This window comes from Elephas maximus, chromosome 10 (genome assembly GCF_024166365.1).
Source record: "Elephas maximus indicus isolate mEleMax1 chromosome 10, mEleMax1 primary haplotype, whole genome shotgun sequence".
NCBI classification, from domain to species: domain Eukaryota; kingdom Metazoa; phylum Chordata; class Mammalia; order Proboscidea; family Elephantidae; genus Elephas; species Elephas maximus.
In genome coordinates, this window is record NC_064828.1 from 70,704,068 (window position 1) to 70,723,842 (window position 19,775).

Consider the following 19,775-nt stretch of genomic DNA (forward strand, 5'->3'; position numbering starts at 1 on the left):
CCATCTGCTGGAAGGCTGTCATAATACACAAATGCAAAATGTCCACAAATGAAAGGTACCCTCTTGAAATGCCTGTGTGCAATATACAACCTACAAAAGTGTACATAGAAGCCTTGTTGAACTACCACATAAAAGGTGTTTTTTAATGTGATAACAAATGAAATCTATATTTATGATAAAGACACAAAATAAAACTTTGCGAACCCTTTAATTAAAAAAAATACATTTATTTTTACCTCTTTGGACTTCTTTAGGATAGGAGCACCATGTGGCAGAATTTTTGTATTTTACAGCTCCCATACAGCCTTAAAACCCTATTTTATTTGAAAAATTCCCTGTCTTAAAGAGAATAATTTATTTTGCAAGAAGGGAGCTTGCCTGTACTTCTTTTCTCTTAGTCAGAAGAATATTTAAAATTTTGAGAATTCAGATTGCTCATTACGAGTGTCTCTTTTTTCAGAATTAAGTAGAATGTCATATTCATTTCTTTGGATACAAAATGGCCTTCACATTTATTAAAACCTACTAGATCGCAGGTTAAACTACTTAGCATGTTGAATTCATATTTCAATACAAGTCTTTTGATTTTTTAAGGGTTATCATAGCCTAAATAGGGTAATGGTAACATTTGCTATGCATTGTATTTTTACATGAAGTTTAATTTGAAATCCCTCCCCCTCAATTTTTGGCACAAATGTATGACTGATTTTATATAACAGATTTCTGTAGGGAGGTATTCAGAGGTATATGATTAAGGCTTTTGTTTGTTTTTAGTGGGATTTTTATTATGTAATTATATTGGTAACTAAAATAGAAACTTCTGTAATACAGCAGTATTTCCTCTTGCAGATTCTTGTTCATCTGATAGTGAAACAGAAGACACTTTAGAAAAGAATTTGATGAATGAAGAACTTTCTCCTGATATTAAAGACGAAGTAGAAAAAAATGAAAATGTAAATGATGATAAACTAGATGAAGAAAATCCAAAGATTGCACATATATTAAAAGAAAATGATAGGACTCAAATGCAGCCTTTAGAAACCCTGAAGTTAGAAGTTGGAGAGAATGAACAAATAGTACAGATTTTTGGAAACAAAATGGAACAAGTAGTAGAAGTTAAGAAAGAGGCAGAAAAATCTCCTAAAGGGAAGGGAAGAAGGAGCAAGACAAAAGATCTTTCTTTAGAAATTATAAAGATTTCATCGTTTAGCCAGGATGAAGCAGGATGTGAACCTCAAATGGAGACTCAGAATCTAGAATTTCCTTCATTAGACAATAAAGACTTTTCTTCTGCTACGGAAGATGAAGCTGACCACTGTGTAAAAGAAAAAAAGTTGAAACGGAAAATACAAGGACAATCATCACCAGAGAAAAAAATAAGAATTGAGAATGGAATGGAAATGACAAATAGCTTATCTCAAGAAAGGACCAGTGATTGTATCGAATCTGAGGGAAAGAAGAACTTAAATTTTGAACAGCACTTTGAAACAGAAAATGAGGGAATGCCGTCATTAATAGCAGAGTCAAATCAACGCGTCCAAGAACTGACTAGTGAAAAATTTGATAGTCCGGCTGCAGAAACTGTAAATACTCCACTAAAAGAAGAAGAGGATGCAATGCCCCTGATTGGGCCTGAAACCTTGGTTTGCCATGAAGTCGATCTGGATGATTTGGATGAAAAGGATAAGAACAGTATTGAGGATGTGGTGGTAGAAAGCTCTGAATCTAATTCTCTCGTTTCAGTTCCACCTGCCCTACCTCCTGTAGTACCGCATAACTTTTCAGAAGCTTCACCACTTACTCTCAGTCAAGATGAGTCTCGAAGTATAAAAAGTGAGAGTGACATAACGATTGAAGTTGAGAGTATTGCTGAGGAATCTCAGGAAGGTCTCTGTGAGAGGGAATCAGCAAATGGATTTGAAGCCAGTGTTGCTTCCAGTACCTGTAGTATAATCATACAAGAGAGAGAGAGCAGAGAGAAGGGTAAGGACTTTTGGGGAAAAAATTAGCCTTTATATTACAACCAAAAATAAGTTGCCAGTTTTAAGAACTATGGGTCTATGAGGTACTCTTTCTTACTGTTTGCTTGCTGTTTCTTCCTTTTTCTTCTTTTCTTTTAAATGTGTATATAGAAGGTAAATGTAGACAGGTGAATAAATATGCTGGCCCTTGTTTTCTTTAAGTTCTTTCCCTTATTTCAGGTCAGAAGAGGCCAAGCGATGGAAATAGTGGATTATTGGCAAAAAAGCAAAAGCGTACCCCAAAGCGAACAAGTGCTGTAGCCAAAAATGAAAAGAATGGAACAGGTTGGTGCTTTTTAATGCTGGCTTTAGTACATGCTAGTATTTTCAGCAGTTTATGTCAGATGTAACATAAATTTGGCTTATTATGTTCTGAAAATAGCTGTTTAACATTTGCTGTGGTTTTTTTTTAAAAGCATATGAAGTTTACATTTCTGCATGGAATGTTTTCCTATAGGCTAGAAAGGCTGACTTCTAAATACTACCATAGGAATTTTAAAACATGGGGGAATAAAGATCATTTTTATTGAAACAAACAAGGAAATATATAAATCAATATAAATAAAATAGATATGAAAAACAGTCTTCCTGTACAATAAAGAATAAAAGTAGGTAGTAAAAATCATGCAGAAAGCTTCATGCAAGTCTGAAAGGGAAATCCTAAGTTACAGTAGACACATATCCCAAGGGAAAAAAAACCCAAAACCAAACCCGCTGCCGTTGAGTTTATTCCGACTCATAGCAACCCTAGAAGACAGAGTAAAACTGCCCCATAGGGTTTCCAAGGAGCGCCTGGTGGATTTGAACTGCTGTCCGTTTTGGTTAGCAGCTATAGCTCTTAACCACTATGACACCAAGGTTTGCATCCCAAGGAAAGGAACATATAATTCATATAAAAGATATTTCAAAGGAAAACCTTTGAGCCATAGTTCATGTTCTCAGTAGCACAGTGTCATGGATTGAATTACTTCCCCCCAAAATATGTGTCAACTTGGTTAGGCCATGATTCCCAATATTGTGTGGTGGTTCTCTATTTTATAATTTCCCTGTGTGTTGTAAATCCTATCACTATGATGTTAATGAGATGGATTAGCGGCATTATGTTGATGAGATACACAAAATTTGATAGTGTCTTAAGCCAATCTCTTTTGAGATATAAAAGAGATAAGTAAGCAGAGAGACGGGGGACCTCATACCACCAAGAAAGCAGTGCCAGGAGCAGACCGCGTCCTTTGGACCTGAGGTTCTTGTCCTAAAATGCTCCCAGACCAAGGGAAGACCGATGGCAAGGACTTTCGTCCACAGCCGACAGAGAGAGAAAGCCTTCTCTTGGAGCTGACACCCTGATTTTGGACTTGTAGCTTCCTAGACCATGAGAATAAATTTCTATTTGTTAAAGCTATCCACTTGTGGTATTTCTGTTACAGCAGCACTAGATGACTAAGACACATATGTAGGTAAGTGGCTGGACAGTGCAATTCTAGAGTTAGAAAAAAGAGTGATGGAAGATGAGACTAAAAAGATGGCAGGAATTACAAAGGGAAAAAGAGTAACTTTACAGTAGATACCACCTTGTAGTCAAATGATCAAAGTGATCCACCACCAGTAATGGAACAAAGTGAAATCATATACCCCCTCACAGGATGAAGCAAGAAGAACATAGCCTTGCTTCTGTGATATTCCTGTTAAAGATGCATAACCGGAATCTAAAATTGTAGGAAACCACCAGACAAATACAAACTGATGGATATTCTATAAAATAAAAACCAAAAACCAAGCCCATTGCCGTCGAGTCGATTCCGACTCACAGCGACCCTAAAGGACAGAGTGAACTGCCCCATAGGGTTTCCAAGGAGTGCCTGGTTGATTTGAACTGCTGACTTTTTGGTTAGCAGACGTAGCTCTTAACCACTGTGCCACCAGTGTTTCCCTGCACAATAAGTGGTCTGTAATTTTCAGAAGTGTCAAGGTCATGAAAGTCAAGGAATAACAGGAACTCCAGATTTAAGGAGACTTAGGAGAAATGACAACTAAATGCAGTAAATAATTCTCACCTGGATCCTTTTGCTATAAAGGACATTATTGGGTCAACTGGAGAAATTTGAATGGGATGTGAGGGTTAGGTGGGAGCCCTGGTGGTGCAATGGTTAAGCACTGAGATGCTAACTAAAAGGTTGATGGTCTGAATCCACTGCAGGGGAAAAGACCTGGCGATCTGCTCTTGTAAAGATTTCGGCCTAGGAGACCCTCTGTGAGGCAGTTTATTCTCTGTCCTATAGGGTCGCTATGAGTCATAGTTGACTTGATGGCACACAACAGCAGCAACAAATATATCTATGTTAATTTCCTGATTTGCGTGGTTGTATTATGGTTCTGTAAGAGTAGTATAGTAGCTTTAAAAACATACCCACAAATTCTTTTGACATTCTTCCCTTCAAGAAGCGATGCCTAATTTTTATCCCCTTGAGTGTGGGATGAATTTAGTGACTCAGTTCCAAAAAACAAAATGGAAGTGATATTGTATGACTTCAGAGAATAAGTCATAAAAGACGTTGCAAATTTTTGTTCTTTCTTGGATCACTTGCTCTTGGGGAAGCTAGCTGACATGTTGTGAGAACATGCAAGCAATCTATGGGGAGTCCTATATGGTGAGGAACTGAGGGCATCCTGGCAACAGCTGTGTGAGGGAGCCATCTTGGAAGCAAATCCTCCAGCTTTTTGTCAAGTCTTCAGAGACCGCAGCCCTGGCTAAAAGCTTAACTGCAACCTCACAAGATTGCCTGAGGCAGACCACACACCCAAACTGCTCTCAGATTCTTCCCAACCCTCAGAAACCGTGGAAGACATTAAGCATTTGTAGTTTTAAGGTGCAGCAGTAGATAACCAACGTAAGAATATCCTTGTTTCTAAGAAATACACACAAAAGTACTTGAGGATGACAAGACATCATGACATGGTTTAGGGGAAAAAAAAGGCTTGTACTGTTCTTACAACTTTTTTGTAAGCTTGAGATTGGTTTGAAATTAAAAAAGGGAGGTAGGTATGTTGATACGTTGGTTGGTTGCAGGAGCCAGGTGGTTGTAACAATGCGAGGCCACGGAGTATGACTTTATGCCATTTGCAGGGAGGAGCCAGTGGAGGTATTTTAACAAGGGAAGGAGATAATCAGTTTTACTTTTTGGAAAGAATCTTTGGTTAACCATGGCAGTGAAAGAAAAGATGAATTAAAGAGGTTTGGGAAACAAAAATCACTAGGATTCAGTTATTATTTGTTAGATTATTAGTTTATTAGTTGGTTAACTGAGATATGAAATACAGGAGTAGCAGCAGGTTGTTAGAAGAGTGATTTGAGGAATGTTGAATTAGAGGTACCCAGTATTAGAAAATAGGGGCCAAGAAAAAGGACCAAAAGTAGAATTAGATGGAACATCCCTTTATGTGAGCTAAGAAGAGTACAGTAGAAACTAACCAGAGATAAATGAAAATCAGTAAATACTCTTGGGTTTGAATAAGAAAGAAGTTTCAAATGCTATAGTCTATTCAAGTAGGATTAAAATGCATTCATTGAATTTGGCCAATAGTAAGTGTTTGAGACCTTAACAAGAGCACAGAGGTGCCAGTAGGTGTGGAAGTCAGGATAACACCGGATTTCTCTCAAGAAATTTGATCCTAACAAGAAGGAAAGGGGTCCCAGCTAAGGGAGAAGTTTTTCCCTGGGAACGGAAGAAGTCGAAGATAAAAGAACTTGAGTAATTGACATTGGAGTATTTCAGAAGATCTGCAAGTAGGCAGTTTCAAGAATGTAGGTAAAGAGATGGTTTTTCCAGACAGAGTCTCCTCTTTTTTTAAGACTAGGGAGTGGGGGGAAGGCAATAAGGACAGGTACAAGTAGGGGAGGGGCTGAGCTGTGATATTGATTGTGTAACACTCGATTTTGCCTTTGCAGTAGTAGGCAAGGTTGGCTTTTGAAAATGAGCAGGGTGGAGGTACGGTGTGTAGCTTGAAAAAAAGGCAATAAAAACTGAGAGAGGAAAAGAATTTTTTTTAGTAATATGAACTCTGCATTGTATACTTGTTTCTGTTGCGTGTAATTTCTGGGTCTGTTGCGTTTTTTTTTTTTCCCCAAATAACAAATATGCTTTATAGTTTTTCTTTTTAACGGGGAAAAAATATATATAACATTTTGTTATTTCAGGATTTTTTACATGTACAATTCAGTGACATTAATTACATTCATTGTGTTATGCAGCCATCACTACTGTTGTGTTGCAGTTTGATATTTGAGATTCTTATCATTTATAATCTCTAAGTCAATTCTTTTTTGTTACAGGACAGAGCAGTGATAGTGAAGACCTTCCTGTCCTAGACAATTCAAGCAAATGTATCCCTGTAAAGCATCTTAGTGTATCAAAGCCACAGAAGCTTGCGCGATCTCCTGCAAGAATATCCCCTCACATCAAAGATGGAGAAAAAGATAAACACAGAGAAAAACATCCGAACTCATCTCCTCGGACATATAAGTGGAGCTTTCAACTCAGTAAGAAGCTTATGGAAAATCTGAATGTCTGTTTTAAAATGGAATATACCTTAGATGTCCACTTAGATTAATGTTAATAAATAATGAATAATAATTAACAAGTTTGCCTGGGTGGCATGAACGGTTATGCACTCAGCTACTAACCCAAAAGTTGTCAGTTCAAGTCCACCCAGAGGCACCTTGGAAGAAAGGCCTGGTGATCAACTTCTGAAAGGTTGCAGCCATTGAGAACCCTGTAGAGCACAGTTCTACTCTGACACGTGTTTGCCATGAGTCACAATTGACTCAGTGGCAACTGTTGTGATTTTTTTTTTTTTTTAACGATTAAAAAATTCATTTAATTAGGGTTTCCAAATACTGTGTATCTATAACTGCCGCTTATTATCTTAAACGCAAATCTGTGTCTTTTGATAACACTAACTTGATAAATATTGACAGAAGAGCCTTAGTTAAGGAATAAGACATGTGTGATTTATATAAATTAGTGAAACTGAAGCACTCTTTCTACCGTTAACAATTGTTATGTTGTTAGGTGCTGTCGAGTCGGTTCCAACTCATAGCAACCCTACAGCACAGAGTAGAACTGCCCCATAGGGTTTCCAAGGAGCCGCTGATAGATTTGAACTGCTGACCTTTTGGTCAGCAGCCAAATTCTTAACCACTAAGCTACCAGGGCTTCACTGTTAACAATTAGAAATAACTGATAAATGAAGAAAACATCAAAAGAAAAAAATTTTTTGAATAAATAAAACTATTACAGATCAGGGTTGCTTTGTTTTGATGTTTTCTTTTTTTGATCACATAAACAATATATGTTCAGTTGGATATATCTCTAAAGAACTGTTATTCATGAATTTAAGATATCCCTGTTTACAGAGCTATATCTAGCTTAATATTGCAAGTTCTAATAAACTAAGACTTTTGTTGATTTATGAATTAGACTTTTGATAGAACTGCCACTTTTTTTCTCACAGAATTTTTTAAAATCCAGATTAACTTTTTTTTCCCCTTTTAGATGAATTAGATAATATGAATAGTACAGAGAGAATCTCTTTTCTTCAAGAAAAACTACAGGAAATCAGAAAATATTACATGTCCTTGAAGTCTGAAGTTGCAACTATAGATAGGAGGAGAAAAAGATTAAAAAAGAAAGACCGAGAAGGTAACTATTATAATTTTTCTCTCCTCATTTTTCATATATGTATACTATCATTTTAGAAGATTTGGGATTTGTCACTCTTTGAATATACTACACATTTATTAATTGTTTGTAGAGTCCCAGTGTTTTGTTCTCTGTTGGCTGTTGTTGAAATGAATGGGTCAATAACTGAATTAAGTAGAATAAGACCCTTAAAGGGACTGTAATCTTTTTTACAAAATGTGTGATTTTACTAAATGTGGTGGGTCCATAAGAAGAGCTTACTCTCCCCGAAATTCACTCTTTATCCAACAAACACTTATTTCTTGTCTAATATCAGGCACCATATTTATTTATTAGGGAGTCCACCAAAATGAATAAGGTATAAGGCTTACTCTCCAGGAGGTTATCTTGTTGGGATCATAAGTCATTTCAAAAACAACTACCATATAAGATAGTTCATCTTAACAACTTTAATGCTTCCCTATCATAGATGAATAAGATATAGGTCCTGCTATCAAAGATCCTAACATGTAGTAGAACAGTGTGTGATGAGGGCCCTAAAAGTGATATTAACAAACATAGGAGTTTAGGGCAAGGAGAGATTACCTTGCGGTAATCTTGGAGAGGGAGTAGTGTCCAAGCTAGACCTTAAAAATGTGTAGGATTGACTGATAGTTAAACATGGGCATGTTCATATCCTCTCCATCCCAAAACCCAACTAAAACAACACATTAAAAAGCCCATATCCACAAGAACAAGGGAAAGGGACAGCAGGTTACAGCAGAAAAGAAATACCAATAGCATTTCTTTGGGAAACTGAGAAGCAAATGGACTATTGCAACTGCCCCAGCAGACTAAAGAATGCTAAAACCCAAGATTGCATTGGGATAAAACAAACAAGCCAGTTTATTCTACATAATTCTGCATAACCCCAGAAAAGCTCAAAGTATAGGCTTAGTGTGCCTTTGAAGGCAGGGATATGGGGTGAGGCTGAAAAATGAAAGTTTGTCGAAAATGGAGGAGCAGTTGGATCCTGTCCCCCCACCCTGTGAAGCAAGGCTACCTGTTTTCCACTCTAGCAGAAAACAGGAGGTGAATTTACTGGAAGGTATAATGGAGATCATTAGGCTTGTCGACTCAGGAACACCAGCTATAGCTGAAGGTGGAGGTGAAGTGTTAAACCAAGATAATGAAATTGAGTGAAAGTTTGCATATCGAACGGTGAGACCTCTGTTCCTTCCCAACCCAAGATCTTATCCTCTTGGTCCCTGAGATATGACAGCCAGACTTATGCTTATTCCTGAAAGGAGACTGTAGAATTCCTCTCTGGAAAAACTGACCAACCCAAAAGAAATAACCTACACATAGATACCAACATTTGGAGGTTCCTGAACCAAACAGCAAGATCCTTGCCTAATCACCACACATACATTGCCCCTCACTGAAAGCCCTGCCTACTCACACTCAGCTTCCAGTCAGCTTTTCAGTGTCCCTCTCTTAAATATGGAAGCCACAGATGACCAGGTATTTGAGAAGAACCTCTATAGGAAAGACAGAAACCAAATTTGAAAAAGAGAATAAAAAGAAACTTGGAAAAAAACAGAGACAACTAATGTACTACATTTAAAAAAAAAAAAAACACAAAGCTATAATTAGTATCATAAGATCCAGGAAAAGATATTGCAGCCTTGAGATAAGAATATGATAATATTTAAAAAATTCAGAGAACAAAATGGACCTTTCAAAAATTAAAAATACCACAGCAGGAATTTAAAAAATTCAATAGAAAAGATAAATAAAAGAGACTGTAGAGATGAAGGAATCCCAGTAGAAAGTCGACAAGACAATAGGAATGAAGAAATAAGATGTATAGGATCTGACCAGGAAGTGTAACATATGAATCAGGATTTCTAGAAGGAGCATTGAATAAACAGAGGAGGAACCTGTGAGTTGAAGATGCCAAGCAAAGAAGACAACATGGGATCCAGCAAACAAGGAATCCCACATAGGAAAACAGGAAAGGAAAATCTCAAAGTGATAGCGAATGGAACCTCTAGGAGGACCACTGCATAGCGGGCCTAGAAAGCAAGTAGTTTAAGAATGGGGTGGGGCAGGAGAGGTGTGGTCTAGGAGGGATGTTTCTAAAAAAAGAAAAAAATGGAACTGATAAATTACCTGAGGTTTGATCATATTGAGAGGAGTTTTCCGCTCCTGGGCAGAGATTTGGGGGATGAATTACTGATAGAATGACTTGTGTTACATGTGGTCTTGAATCATTCTACTCCAGGTTTACCAGTTATTGATTCCTGGCAATAGGAAATAGGATGGAGCACATGGAAAGGGATCAGACTTTCTGTTCGTCCTCTTCTTTAAAATCTGTAAATAGCAAGAAGTCTTTACAGAACTTTTAAACACAAAACAGAGAAAATTAATAAATTGAAAATTTTTTCAGAGTCCTCAACTGCTTTGGAGTCAGTTTCCTAAGAGATACAAGTTTCATACAACTGAAAAGATTCTCTTATTATAGTCTTCCTTTTTTGTTTTCTAAATTTTTTGTAGTAAAAAGTGAGCTATTGAATTGAGACATCAAGTGACTTCCTATCAGTATACATATAAAAATTTGTTGTAATGAGTTACATGTCATTGGTAGTATACACACACGTAGATATGCTTGAATAAACAAAAACTAAAACTTTAAATAGGAACAATTGGACAAAGATTGGCAGCTTTCCTAGGAGAGAAAAGATAAAAGCAAAAACTAAAAAATGGCAAAACACCTAGTGCATAGAGTTAGTGGCCTTTATATGGCCTTCGGAAGAGTTATGTTAAAGCCATTTGATGACTTTTTTTCACACAACTGTTCTTTCATCCCAGTCCTTATAATTCTGGTATCTATCTTATATAACTACTGTTACTTATGGGAATAATTTATCCCTCAGTTGTTTTGGGGCAGAATAAAGATGGAATGGTTAGGTGGTTACATGAAATTCTGTGGGATGAGCGAATTCCCTTATGGTCCTATGAGTCCTAGAGACAAAACAGGAATTCTCTGTAGTGAGAATTTATCTGAAGTTGCTCTTGTTTCTGATTTGGGCGAGCCAGGTTCCTTTCTGGATCTGCCAAGTTTAAGAGTTTATACCTTTTTAGTCTTTACATTTTATGGTGCCTTTGTTTTTTGAACTGATGAGTTTTTAGTAATTACTTCTGAGCCCAACAGATTTTTGGCTGACAGTTTATGCCTTCATGCAATATTTTAAGATGCCTATAACTGAAGTATGTAATGTATTAAGAATTTTATTTTTAATTTGCCTTTGGCTAGCTATCTTTGTGCACTAGCATTTGAGGTTAACACAGTTCTTTTGATTCCACAGTGTCTCATGCAGGAGCCTCCATGTCATCTGCTTCATCAGACACGGGAATGAGTCCCTCATCCTCTTCTCCCCCACAAAATGTACTTGCTGTAGAATGCAGGTGATAAATGTTTTCTCTGCCTTCCCAGCAGTTTGCTGCCATGGACATAAATCCCAAAACCCTGAAATACAACCACACAAAGCACTCAACTGGTTTGACATTGCCAAGTTATATCCTGTATACTTTCCCAGGCTGGATTGTATCTACTCCTTTCTCTTTTCTTTTCTTCCTGTTGCAAAATATAAGCTGATTAATAATTGAAGGTTAGGCAGCCTGCCATATTTGTCATAATTTTTCCCCTTTTAATTTTTTTTCATTTTTTGTGAATATAGAAAAAGGGCACTTAGCAAATTTGAATTTGTATAATAAAGCTTTCAGGTGTTAACAGAAATCATAGATAAGCAAGTGCACATGGTAAACATCTAAATATTATCCAGCTGAATAGTTACTGCTGCACTTTCACTAAGATGTATTTGAACACTTGGTGAGTTAGGGGGTTTATGTTGTGTGTGTGTGTGTGTGTGTTTTTTTTTAATTGTTTTTTATTTTTGTGGAAGCACTTGCTATTTAGAACTGCCAAAGTATATGTTCAGCAGTGTGCCCAGTTTTAAAGGTGTAAATGGGACAAAATAAATTGTGAAAGGAAGTGTAGTTGACTGAAAACTACAGTTGTAATAAGTCTTCCACTTTTTATAGGATTTTTGAGCACACAATTATGCAAATATTTTAATGTTTATTAATGTTTACAGTGGAATTGTGAATAGGTTTTCAGTGGACTATCTTATCCCTTGACAAAAATATTTTGTCTTTTTTCTATGTAATTTCAGAGTTTTTATTTTGTTACAAAAAGACAAAAATGAAATATATAACAACAATGAAGTTATTTAACAAGATTTCTAAAGCTGAAAATTTTGTGTAAAATAAGGTATTATCTTGCAACTTGTTAAATATATTTATTCAGACATTGGATGTTGTATTTTTATGTATTTTTAAAAATATTAATAAAATTGAAAAAAAGAAAATTCTAGGTTAATTCACTCTTTGGATGACAAAAGCTCTCAGCTGTCCCTTTTACAGGAGGTTGTAGGCTGCAGCCTTGCCTGTATCGAAGGGAGTCTGTCTCAGTCCTTCAAACAGAACTATTAATGGGCATCTGGATCATTGAAGTATGTCCTCATGTAGAAACTTTGGCAGTCCTAGTACTGAAGCTGTTTTGAGGATCAGATTTTTGGTTGCCCTTAAGATACTTTGTCAGTTTTTATGTTTGCTATACTGCCGAATAAATTCATATCTCCCAGAGTTGAGATGCAACAACTAAGTAAAGCAACTATGTATGCTTTGTCTGTGAATTGTCCCACAGACGGATACATTTGTAAATAATTCTTCCAAAATCATGTATTTAAAGCAAGTTTTGCATATACATTATGTAAAAAGGTGATTTTTTTAAACTCAATTTTTAAATTCATGTTTGTACATTGAAAGGGGTTTTTTAAAGCTCCTTTTCTGTGTTTAATATGTTGTAGAATAATAACCTAGAAGCTGTAGACTGTATATCAGGATCTGATTTACAAGAACAAAGTCCGAGCTAAACACTAGTGATGACCTAGCATTACTGAAATCATTGTTTCCTAATTTCATTTTACCACGTTGTGAACTTGTGATTCAGATTCCTTCCATTTTCGCAGAGAATTAAAAACAAAAGAGTACTCTTGTAAAATGCACTTTTCTGTCTTTTCTTTGCAAAGCAGAGTATTTCAATGTAATATAAAAATGGAGCTCAGCGGGCAGTATTAATAAAGGCCGTGTTTTAAACATAGGCTTTACATTTTTTAGTTTTCATTTAAGTGATTGTTTTTGTCCTACGTGCCAGTAGCTTAAAAGTTGGAAAATCAGACTTCATAAAGTAAAACATTTCAGTATATTCTTCAGTCTTTAGTTAAATAAACAAAATATTAATTCCTCTCAATTATAAAAATGAGAAAAATGTGCCATTCAAATCCAATTGGAACTAGGATTCATACATTAGGTATTCTAATGATTTCTTTCAGTAAATCTGAGACAACTAGTTATCAGCCTGAGAACTGTCCCTTCTAATTGATATGTCTGGTAATGAAGTATTAGGACATTGCTGCAGAGCAAAATTGTATATTCATTGAATATGAATATAGATACTTAAAATCCTTTATTTTTGGAGCTGGAAGAGATTATGAAATTAACTATCAAATAGGTATTATAATTCAAATATTGGGCATATAAATGTACATTTTCTCAAAACGTTTTGAGTTTAACTTTGACTAGCTAGCTCTTGAATATGAAAGTAAAAGATTCTATTTAATAACCGCTGTCTAAACATAGAAGATGCTATACATAAAATCAGGTTAAGTATTTATGGAGCTCTTTTAATTTTCCATTTTGTGCTTATATTGTTGTTCTGTGTTACATTTCTAGTTTTCCTGTCCTTCACTAAGAGTGTTTGTATTTAGCACTTTTAAAAAGACAACTACATAGTAGGTCTTTGAGGAAATTGCTTTAAATTATGTAAATCTATACAGATGAAGCTATTAATTTACACAGTGGCTGCAATAATGGGCTCAAATACAGCAAGGATTGTGAGGATGGTACAGGACTGGGCAGTGTTTTGTTCTGTTATACACAGGGTCGCTATGAGTTGGAACCAACTCTATGGTACCTAAAACAACAAACCAACGTATCTTTCTTATAAACCCTTTAATTTAACGTGGCTGTCAACATTGTGGAAACCCTGGTGGCGGACTGGTTAAGTGCTGCAGCTGCTAACCAAAAGGTTAGTAGTGCATATTTACCAGGCGCTCCTTGGAAACTATGGGGCAGTTCTACTGTGTCCTACAGGGTCCCTATGAGTCAGAATTGGCTCGACTGCAGTGGCTTTTTTTCTTCCAGTCAACATTGTGAAAGCACTTGAAGCTATATAGAACCACAGATACCACTTATTACCAGAATTCATTCATCAGCAATTCACTGAGTATCTTTTATGTGCCGGGTGTTGTGCTAAGGCCCGGGAGCCACAACACTGAACAAGACAGAAAGGGTCTTTGTCTTCATGGAATGTATAATCGAGTGGGGTGGATGTTAAACAGCATATGGCATTATTAAACTGCAGGTGTGATAAGCATATGACGTTATAGCATACCATGAAGTAATGATACAGAGCCCTACTAGTTTGAAGGCAAAGGTGACCTGGGAAGGCTTTGCAGAGAAAGGGACCCTTAAACTGAGTTCCAGTGAGGATTATGAATTGGCGAGGCAAATGGAAGGGAAGCTAAGAAGGGTGTAGTGTTCCAAGTGTGTGAGGGAGGAGAGATTGCAGGTAATGAGCCAGGGCAAGAGTAGATCTGAGGCAGGAACCAGGCCAAAAAAGGCCATTCAGGCATTGTCCTGCACTTGCCCACCTCTGTCTTCGCTCCTTCCATTCCTCCCACCACTCTTCTCAAAATCCACTTTTCCATGAAGTTTTTTCTGACTTCTTACTACCATCAGAATTTGTGCTCCCAAAGCATTTTCCTTTTCTGTATTATTTTACTTCACAGTTTATCTTTTAATATGTTTACTTGTATTTGTGTCTTTCTACCCAACTAGACGATTGGTTCTTTAAGTGCTCTATGGTAATAAGTGTATCTCACTAAGTGCCTGGTCCAGCATCTAACACATAGTAGGTGGGCAAAATGATGTATAATTGAGAAAAATTGCTTCTGAATTGCTATTGTTTCCGTTTTTCGTGAGTGATCCTTATGTACAAAGCCAAATATTTAAAAGAGAACTTTCAGGTACTCATAAAATGATGTTAAAATAGCATTTGTATAGTGTGAGAACCAAGGTGTGCTTGACCCAAACCATGGTTATTTTCAGTCATCTCATATGCATGCAAAAGTTGGACAATGAATAAGAAGACTGAAGAAGAATTGATGCATTTGAATCATGGTGTTGACAAAGAATACTGACTATTCCATGGCTGCCACAAGAATGAACAAATCTGCTATGGAAGAGGTACAGCCAGAATGCTCATTAGAAGTGAGGATGGTGAGGCTTCGTCTTACATACTTTGGACATGTTATCAGGAGGGACCAGCCCCTGGAGAAGGATATCATGCTTGGTATAGGGTCATCAAAAAACAAGAAGACCCTCAACAAGATGGACTGACACAGTGGCTGCAACAATGGGCTCAAACATACCAACGATTGTGAGGATAGTGCCAGACCGGGCAGTGTTTCGTTCTGTTGTACGTAGGGTCTCTCGGAGTCAGAAATGACTCAACAGCACCTAGCAACACCACCACAGTGTAAAAGAGACTTTAACAATCTAATGCCCAGTATTCTTAAAATAATGATTTATTTTTCCTTCTATCCCTTCTTTCCTCTCATTACTTTCATGTGGTTACATTTTTATCCCATTACAGGAAGAGTTCAGTATGTGATGGCATTCCTCATTAGAGAAGGTTGAATGACTCTTAGAATGGAGTTTGCACTAATGAGGAATTTCTAGTGAATACATGCTTAATGTTTTCTCAGAGTAGGAACAGTTTGCCCTTTTAAAAAATACTTTATTGCAAAATCAAATTACATTTTCCACAGTGGAAGGCCTAAGAAAAAACTGTTCATACAGACCCACTATGCGTCTTTTAAAACAGAACAAAAAGAGCAGTATTTATAATTTTGACATTTGTGGTTAATATAGTTATGAAGCTATCTTCATTTTGGAATCTGTATCATGTAGAATTCATTTTGAGAAGTTCTATTCTGAAAAGTGCAAGGAACTTGCATATATAAACATACTAGCTTTTAAAAACATGAATAGGATTTTCTTGTTAGTTGCTATCAAGTTGGCTCTGACTCATGGCAACCTTATGTATAACAGTGAAGCACTGCACAGTCCTGAGCCATTTTCATGATCATTGGTATGTTTGAGTCCATTATTGTGGTCATTGTGTCAGTCTACCTCACTGATGTTTTCCCTCATTTTTGTTGGTCATCTGCTTTACCAAACACGATGTCCCTTTCTTGCAGTTTGTCTTCCCTGGTGATATGTCCAAGGTAAACAAGTTGAAGTCTTGCCAGCCTTGCTTCTAAGGAACATTTTGTTGTATTTCTTCTAAGACTGATTTGGTCATTCTTTTGGCAGTCCACCGTATATTCAACATTCTTCACCAACACCACAGTTCCAATGCAAGATAAAAAGAACTAATCAAAATGTTCATCACTATGGGGCTAGCTAAATACATTATGATACACTGATAATGGTAGAATACTATGCAACTGAAAAAAGAATGAGGAAGCATACAATATTTCTCGAAGGATTAAATGAGTACAGTAGTTGCCTCTGGGGAAGGGAAACTAGGTGAAAGACAGATTTGGGAGGAATATATTCATTGTAATCTCTTGTGTCTTTTAAGTTTTGAACCATATGAATGATTACCCATTCAAAATACAGATATAAAGTCTTATAAATTTGTCTCTGAAACTCAAATTAGCTCCAATTTTCAGTGTGTTTAGTTTGTTTTCCAATTTAATTTAAAACTGAATTTTAGAGTCTAAACCCTTCATTTTAAAACTGAGACTTAGATCAAGTTGATTTGCCTATGTTTAAGTAGGTAGCTAAATCATAAATGACTGTGCTTATAAATCCTATTAAGGAGAATGCCAGTCCCCCATAATTTCTCTTGACCTTACCAAGTGTTGTCAAAGATGTGGAAGAATGGGAGCTCCCATACAATGCACAACAGCACAATTACTTTGGAAAAATGGTTGGTAATTTCTTTAAAAGTTGGACATACACTCATCATAGGACCCAACCATTCCACTGCCAAAAGAAATGAAAAACTAAGTCCACACATATCATCTTTGTTTATAATAGCAAAAACACTAAACAAATATCAAAAGGTGAATGGATTAACAAATTGTATATACATACAAGGGAATACAACTCAACAACAAAAAGGAACAAACTGTTGATACATGCAACCAAATAGATGAATCTCAAAATAATTAATGCTGATTAAAAGAAGCCAAAGAAGAGTACACACTTTTATGATTCCATTTATATAAAGTTCTGGAAAATACAAACTATACTGACAGCAAATCAGTGATTGCCTGGGGACTTGGTTGGGGGTAGGGTTAAGGTGAGGCAGGAGGGAGAGATTACAAAGGAACCCAGGGAAACTTTTAAGGGTGATCAAATGTGTTCATTATTTTGATTGTGATGGTTTCATGGGTATATATATGTCAAAAGTAACAAAAGTGTAATTTTAAATTTATATGTGTGTAGTTTAGTGAACATTAAAAAAAAAAAAAAACCCTTGTAAAGCAAAAAATATATATATATATAGACGTGTCCAAACCCAAGGTCACTATGGTTGGCTAGTACAGAGACTAGAATTCAAATGATCAAGTCAGTGATTATTTTCGCCAGCTGAAAGCAGTGAGAAATTTCTGTTCCCCTCCCCTCCACACACCAAATATGCCATGACCTTTTTGTATTTCTTTTGTCTGACCAGAAATCTTAAGATCTTCCAAGGTAGATATATATATTAAAAAAACAAAAAAACAAAAACCTGTTGCTGTCGAGTCAATTCCAACTCATAGAGACCCTATAAGACAAAGCAGAACTGCCCCACAGGGTTTCCAAGGAGCGGCTGGATTTAAACTGCCAACCTTTTGGTTAGCAGCCAAGCTCTTAACCACTGCACTGCTCTTAACCAGGTAGGTATAATAAGCCCAATATATTATTTATCAGTTTTGAATATAAATAAAAATCCTATCTTTCATAATTTACCTAAACCAAATTATGCCCTTTTCCTCTAATATCTTAGCATTTCTTAAGTAACTTTTTGAAACACTGAAGCTGTTAACTTGGAAGTTTTACTCTAATAACTTGGATAGTCACTCCTGGGTTATATTTATGTGACTTTCATTTCTTGTTATTAGAGTTTATACTCTTTTATTCTAAGTTGTTAGTTTAATATCCCAAGGATCCTGCCTTACATTTTAGTTTTATTGCCCTTTCTCTGATTCACTGGGTCTTCAGCCTCCATCTGTTTTGTCTCAAGGTTCTCTCCCTCCTCACTGCCACTGCCCTGCCTCACCTGCCTTTAGCATTCTCTTAGGACACATACCCAAGCCTTTTATTTACCCTGGCCTCGGAGATTTTGGTGACTTATATCTTATTAATACTGAAGTATTGACATGAATAAGAGATGAGGAAATTGGCTGATGTTTAAAGGAGTAATATTAAAAGAACTATACATACAGAAGTACACAACAAATATTGATAGAGTGTTTTGTGTATACTGTGCACTCTGGCACTGCAGGATTTTAGTACAGTGGACTCAATGTGACAATAACTGGGTTAAAATAAAAAAACCTATCTAGTTCTTTGAGATAATAAAATTGATAAACCTCTAGCCAGACTGATCAGGAAAAAAAGAGAGAAGGCACAATAGAAGGCACAATTTACCAATATCAGGAATGAGAGAGGTGGCATTAACTAGAGATTCTACAACTATTAAAAGGTCAGTAAAGGAATACCATGAACATCTTTATGCCAATAAATTCATCAGCTTAGATGAAATGGAAAAAGTCATTGGGAGATGCTGTATATAAACGCAGTGCTTTTTTTTTTTTTTCCCTTTACCCAGGTCTCACAAGTTAAAGGGCACATCCTCCAGACTGCCAAATGTGCTCAAGACTTCAGAGTCAGCTGTAAGCTCAGGCACCCCTAGACTCCCCTCATTTCTGAACTGCTGACTACAAATTAAGGGGTTCACACTAGCTCCTCACCCCAGGGCTCAATAGTTCGTTAGAATGACTCAGCTCAGGAAAACGGTATACTTACGATTACAGTTTTATTATAGCAAATGAATACAAATGAAGAGACTCAAAGGACGAAGTCTGGGAGGGTCCCCGATCTTTCATGTACCAAAAGACACACTACCGTCCGAGCATCAATGTCTTTCACCAGCCTGGGAAGCTCACCAAGCTTCTGCCTAGAGTTTTTACTGGGGTTTCATTCCAATCACCTGGGAACCAAAACATTTCCAGAAAATTGAAGAAGAGGGAATACTTTCAACTTTCTATGAGGCCAGCATTACTCTGACACCAAAACCAGACAAACAGCAAGAAAACTAAAAACAATATACCTCATGAACATTTATGTAAAAATTCTAATAAAAATTTTAGAAAATCAATCTGATGACATATTAAAAGGATAATACAACATGGGCCACATGGGATTCATCCCAGGTATGCAGGGTTGGTTTAACATTCAAAAACCATATAGTTCACGATATTAACAACAAAAAAGAAAAACCATATGATGCAGGGAAAACATATGACAAAATCCAACATCCATTTCTGATAAAAACTCAGCAAACTGGGAATAGAAAAGAACTTCCTCTACCTTATAAAGAGCTTGACTAAAGCTTTATAGGAATTCTGATCACCAACAAGAGTGTTGGTCTATATTTGAGAAGAAAAATCTTTAACATGGAAATTTGCTTGAAATTTTTTTCAGTTTTCCTCAAGGTCTCTGGCAATTTCAACTTCAGTAATGTGTTTCTAATTGCTGTAATAATTCTCCTACCTTTACATGTCACTGCTTACTATGTCCCTGAACACCTACCTAGTGCAGTTTCTCT

The 19,775-nt window shown here is 36.4% G+C and overlaps 1 protein-coding gene across 2 annotated transcripts in view; it reads left to right on the forward strand.

The window, feature by feature from the left end:
* The window catches only part of ARID4A (AT-rich interaction domain 4A), a 68,589-nt gene extending 55,682 nt beyond the window's left edge, over positions 1-12,907 (forward strand). For both annotated transcript variants that reach the window (XM_049898057.1, XM_049898058.1), the window contains exons 20-24: positions 850-1,983; positions 2,202-2,306; positions 6,352-6,558; positions 7,574-7,720; positions 11,071-12,907. In XM_049898057.1, coding sequence (XP_049754014.1) covers positions 850-1,983; positions 2,202-2,306; positions 6,352-6,558; positions 7,574-7,720; positions 11,071-11,174 — 1,697 coding nt within the window. In that variant the 3' untranslated portion in view covers positions 11,175-12,907. The remainder of the gene's footprint in view (positions 1-849; positions 1,984-2,201; positions 2,307-6,351; positions 6,559-7,573; positions 7,721-11,070) is intronic.
* The last annotated feature ends 6,868 nt before the right edge of the window (positions 12,908-19,775 follow it).